The sequence below is a fragment of the Hemiscyllium ocellatum genome, chromosome 15, assembly GCF_020745735.1.
Source record: "Hemiscyllium ocellatum isolate sHemOce1 chromosome 15, sHemOce1.pat.X.cur, whole genome shotgun sequence".
NCBI lineage: Eukaryota > Metazoa > Chordata > Chondrichthyes > Orectolobiformes > Hemiscylliidae > Hemiscyllium > Hemiscyllium ocellatum.
In genome coordinates this window covers 19,145,432-19,151,318 of record NC_083415.1, presented here as the reverse complement: position 1 = coordinate 19,151,318, position 5,887 = coordinate 19,145,432, and the positions used below count along the sequence as shown (strand labels likewise).

The 5,887-nt window shown below is 36.3% G+C and overlaps 1 protein-coding gene across 1 annotated transcript; it reads left to right on the top strand.

The window, feature by feature from the left end:
- Window positions 1-735: 735 nt before the first annotated feature.
- On the top strand, window positions 736-1,698 carry LOC132822711 (melanocortin receptor 3-like). The gene has a single exon (XM_060835982.1). It carries the CDS (start codon window positions 736-738, stop codon window positions 1,696-1,698), a length of 963 nt encoding a protein of 320 aa, XP_060691965.1.
- Window positions 1,699-5,887: the final 4,189 nt, after the last annotated feature.

The window sequence follows — 5,887 nt, the reverse complement described above, 5'->3', positions numbered from 1 at the left end:
TTAATATGCAATCAGAAGATCAACACAAGGGAATCATGATTTGGAGACGCTGGTGTTGGACTGGAGTATATAAAGTTTAAAATCGCACAACACCAGGTTACAGTCCAACAGGTTATTTGGAAACACTAGCTTTCGGAGCACTGCTCCTTCATCCTGCTACAACCACCCAATAAAGCAGCAACGCTCCGAAAGCTAATGCTTCCGAATAAACCTGTTGGCCGAAATTCTGGTGTTGTGTGAGTTTTAACTTTGAACACAAGGGGGCACCAAGTGACCACTATACAGTTCTAGCATGTTGAAGAGCTTGAAGACTGTACCATACCACTGTAGTTTTGCAGCAATTCGCTGTCACTCAGCCCTAGCCCTACACTTTAAACTAACATTTAAAGTCCCTATAGAACAGGGAGGAGCTACTGTCTTCCAGTGGACTATAAATGCATCGAACCATCAACTAGTAAGGCTCAGAGAATAAATTGAGACTCTACATATTGTAAACAGAATGAACAAGATTGAGTTCTGAACTTTCAGTCCTGGTGTGCCTTAAAGCCAGCAACAAAGGAATTGCTTTGAGCTGCAAGGAGTTCAAACATTACTGTCCAAAAGCAGCAAGACGAAGAAAGATACACTATCTTCGAGTTTTTTCAATATGAATCAATTGAACTTATGATGCTATGACAGCGGAGACATCAATTCTTTCAAGCTTTGCTTCTAACAGCACGAGATTCCATTTTCACAATGAATTCCACCCATTCTATATTCTACATGCCGACAATGAACAGCACAGAAGATCTGAATGAAAGCATCATCCTGAACAACAGTGCAGCCTTCTGTGAACAGGTCCCAATTAAATCCGAAGTGTTTCTGACTCTAGGAATCATCAGCCTCATGGAAAACATCCTGGTTATCCTTGCTATTCTTAAAAACAAAAACCTCCATTCTCCAATGTATTTTTTCATCTGTAGTTTAGCAGTGGCAGACATGCTGGTAAGTGTATCTAATGCCTTGGAGACAATTGTAATGGCATTTTTAAACAGTGGCTTCTTAGTGGCTACTGACCACTTTATTCAGCAAATGGACAATGTTTTTGATTCAATGATCTGTATTTCCCTAGTGGCATCAATATGTAATCTACTGATTATTGCCATTGACAGATACATCACTATCTTCTATGCTTTGCGCTACCACAGTATTATGACAGTAAAACGGGCTTTAATTCTTATGATACTTATCTGGATTGCTTGTATCTGCACTGGTATTACCTTCATCATTTATTCAGACAGCGAAACAGTCATCATTTGTCTTATTGCCATGTTCTTCACCATGCTTTTCCTTATGACTACCCTTTATGTCCATATGTTTATGCTCGCTCGTCTACATATTAAAAGAATTGCCACATTCCCAGTCAATGGTATTGTCCAACAGAGGACTTGCATGAAAGGGGCCATTACCATCACCATCTTGCTTGGGATCTTCATTATCTGTTGGGCTCCCTTTTTCCTTCACCTTATCCTCATCATATCATGCCCTACAAATCCATACTGCATCTGTTACACATCACATTTTAACATGTACCTGATCCTCATTATGTGTAATTCGGTCATTGATCCCGTGATTTATGCCTTTCGGAGTCAAGAGATGCGCAAGACTTTCAAAGAGATCTGCTACTGTGGAAATCTCAACTTACGTTGTAAGTGGTAACTTCCTCAGCTTCACAGACTGCAGCAGGTCAATAACCATTCTGCTCTGTTTGAGTTCCCAGAGCAGGGTTTTAAACTCACTTCAGATAACATCGTATTACATTGCTGTGAAAAGAAATCTTTCGGACAGAACTTTGGATGATGGAAGCCCTAAATTAAAGTCTTCAGCAAATTTAAGTTGAAAATTATGGTCGCAGCTTCTGGAGTGATGAAAAGCAGACTGCATTACTCTTTCATGTTGCTTTACAGTAAAAGCATAATTTTGACTGCAAATGATGCCACAAAAATGCAAAGCCACACTTGACCACAATATGATTGTCTACATTTGTGAACTTAAATGAAAAGTAGGAGGAAATTGGGTCTTTAGTGGAAAACAGGTTTGATTGACACTCCAATGTTTCCTACTGAAATAGAAGAAATATACAGTTTATTTTGAAAAGAAAAAAAAACTTAGTTATAATTACAAAGGATGCCATGTGAACAGGCACAAAGTTGCCCGTTAATACAATCAAGTCACTTCTATCTTTTTCTCGTTCATGTACATCCTATCTTTGATAGTTTGAATCATGCTGCTGTGCATGTTAATATTCAGTGTTTGCTCAAGCAGTATAAAATTGTAATTTTCTGCAACCTATGTTATTTGCACTTTAAGGTTTATCTGCTGATAAGTAAGTTTACAACCGTACCAGGATTTTATAGCTACCCAGGATTGATGCACTGAATTTCTTGCCCATTACCACCCAGAGACATGTTCGTTTAAATATGTCACCTCCAAGACGACAGAGGTTTGGACAGAAATGCTTGACTCATGCAAGTACAATCTTCTCAATCCGTCACAACTATCTGTTGATTCTGCAGCTTGAACAGAGCTCAAACCAACTTACAAAGCCATATGAAAGACTTTCATATAATTATATCTGCCTTTTCAAACTTCGATCAAACTATGACAAGAAACAATGTTTGGTCTTCTGGTGTTTTATTGTAATATTTAGGGTTTGCTTTCAAAAAGAAACTAAAATCTGCTCTGTATTTTGTGCTTATTTCAATGCATTATTTTCTTGCAATGGCACTGGTCATATTAGAAAAAGAAAATCATCTGTGAGATACTCTTAAACACTCTATACTCATGAACATTGATTAAATGAGTCATTGGAAATATCGTTTTCTGACTGAAAATAGAGTTGGAGTTGGTTCAGCTCTTTTAATTGATGTATGCAAATTTTCCATTCAGGAAGATGCTAATGAGATTCACAAGAAGCTTCAGCATACCTTAATATGATCAGAATGGCATTTTAGATCTAATATCAGGATCATCAAAATGGAGGAAACTGTAACCCTACTGTTTTTGAAAAGCTGACTCAAAATATTTTTGGAAGCATTTTTTAAATGCTGGATTGAATCTGCAACTTTTGTCTTGCTACTGTCCCAAAAGTATTAAGTTTGCCTTCTGAAAAGTTAAACCCAAATAATCATTATAATCCAATTTCTGACATAGTTTACATTTTAAAAATAATGATATCCAATTCAAAGAGTGCATTAATGAAATGTGCTATTGCCAATTACCATTCACAAAGAGGTTTCTGAGGATGAATAGGCCAGATTTTGCACATAATGAGTACTGCTGTGTCCTCACAGTTACTGAATGAGTTCTGGCAAGTACATCTTGCTTGTTAAACACATCAGTTAACCACTTGAAAAGTATGGCTAGTTATCAGGTCTAATCAATTTAATTAATATAATGCATGTAATTTTAAAAATTAAAGTAAGTTTTTTTTGTGAAGAAAAAGCCAGGAAGACTGCATTGATTTGCCCATGCGGGCAGCATGGTGGTTCAGTGGTTAGCATTGCTGCCTCACATTGCTGTTTTCAATTCCAGCCTCAGGCGACTGCCTGTGTGGAATTTGCACATTCTCCCCATGACTGTGTGGGTTTCCTCCAGGTGTGCTGGTTTCCTCCCACAGTCCAAAAATGTTAAGTGAATTGGCCATGCTAAATTGCCTATAGTACTCAGGGATGTGTGTGTTAGGTGCATTAGTCAAGAGAAAGTAGAATAATAGGGTAGGGGAATGGGTCTAGGGTGGGTTACTCTTGGGAGGATAGGTGTGAACTTGTTGGGCCAAATGGCTTATTTCCACACTGTAGGGATTCTAATTCATACTGAAAGACTTAAAGTTCCTCAGGAAGCTTGTTATGTGTTACTGCAATACTTGACACTTTTGTCTTTACAAATGTAAGTGTCTTAGCTGTAACAGATAGCTTTCTATCAATCATTTTGCACTATACTAAAACTAAAAGTTAATTTTTAATATTCCTCCAACAAAATAAGGACAAAAGTCTGAATGGTAACCAAGGGTTCTTGATGGAGGAAAGACAAAGCCTGATTATGAACTCAAGTTTTTTTTCAAGCAAAACGTCTCAAATAAGAATATTAAGATACAACAATGTAGACTGTGGTCAGCCAATCGAGCAGACTAACAGTTTGGAATTTTCTTTCCCATATGGCTCTGTTCTATACTAAGCTGTTCAGATACTAGCTGAGCTATTGGCAAACTCAATGTAAATAACATGCTATAATTACTATGCTGTATTTCTTTATTGTCAGGTAGTGCATCTTTTGTCTGAAAAATAATGTCTTTGTTAAATTTATGCAGTTGTATCTTAAGTACTTCTGTTACTATTTTGAATATATATAACATATTCAAATATTTCAGTGGTTAACAATATGGTTGTCATCTAATTTGAAACAAATAAGTGTTCAATACATTATATTATCAATGTAATTAAACTGCATATCATGTTCACTCTTAATCGAGTTAAAAAGATTTATTCAGGAAACATGAATTGGATATGATGACATGTAGCAAGGCAAACAAAATAAGCCAATGGATATATTTTAAGATTTTTGGGGCTGGAAACATCTGGAAAATCTGGGAATGTCATTTTGCATTTTACAAGTGAGCATTTTATTGTATGTTTATGTGTTTTAGAAATGTACAAAATCATGGAACAACAAAATTACAAAATTTAGAATTTGTGCATCAAGAATTTGTGGGTGGATTTGGTTTACCTTAATTTCACAGAGAAAATTGTTTGGCATATTTTTATGTCATTTATTAATGTGTTAGTGACATTTTCTCTTTCATACAAGTGATTTAATACTGCCATGTTTAGTTTTTAAATATGCTGACAGATTATGAAATTATTTATTTTAGCCAATTGAACAGTGGCTATGTATTATAGTGCACTGTCATGCAACGTAGCTTTCAAATGCAAAAATATCCTTAATACCTGCAAAAATAATGAATTTCTTCTCCATTGTTCATCAAAACCCTGTTAACAATTATTTTAACAAATCTAAAAACCATTTTGAAGGAGTGAACTACATGCAGTTGATATGAATTAATGAAGTTTACTGAAAATCTGCTGTCCTGAGCATTTGGTGTGGGGTTCAGTTTGGATATGTTTCCCTCTTCATTAACCTGTTATATTCAGCACTCCATTAAAACAGAAAGACAGCTTGAAAGAATCTCCAAGAGAAGGAAAACAATGACCACTATACAGGAGTTAAATATGGACGAGGAGTGAAAGAAGCTCAGTTGGAGAGAAGGGTAGTAAGGAGAAAAATCTCAGTGTGTAGAGTTGAAAGAACACCCCTCAATGGCGGAACAGAGAAGAAAAGGTGTAACTTTGGTGACTGAGAAGTGGACTGAATATGAAGCTGGAAGAGAGTCTGGTAAAAATCGAGTTTGATGAGGGCTTGAAGGCAGATTTAAGTTTAGGACCTGGAGATGAATTTGGTAATGGAAGTGGATGTAGCATAATGTAGGAGAATCAAGATTGACAGAGGTGACCAAGCAAGAATAGATTGCAGCAATGATGAATGATTTGTAATTTACACAAGTTGAGGTTCATTGGAAGAGTATAAGTGAAATGAAAGCTCAAAATAGCAAGATCAGTAATATGTGAATGATAAGTTTGAAGCAGGCAATAGTGGACAGAGGGAAAACTGTTATGTGTTGAATAAGCTAATGGTTCTGAAAGAGTTAGTGTTGAGGACTACATTAAGTTCCACTCGTTGTGATGATGTTCTGATTGGGATTATGCAAATCATTCTAGACCTCATGGAGTGAAGACCTAATCCTAGGACTCCACAATCTTTGTTACAAGGTCTATCTTTCCAAAGTAGCATC

What these genes read in the sequence shown, in the direction of transcription:
- LOC132822711 (XM_060835982.1), top strand. Translation starts at nt 736, where the DNA reads ATGAATTCCACCCATTCTATATTCTACATGCCGACAATGAACAGCACA.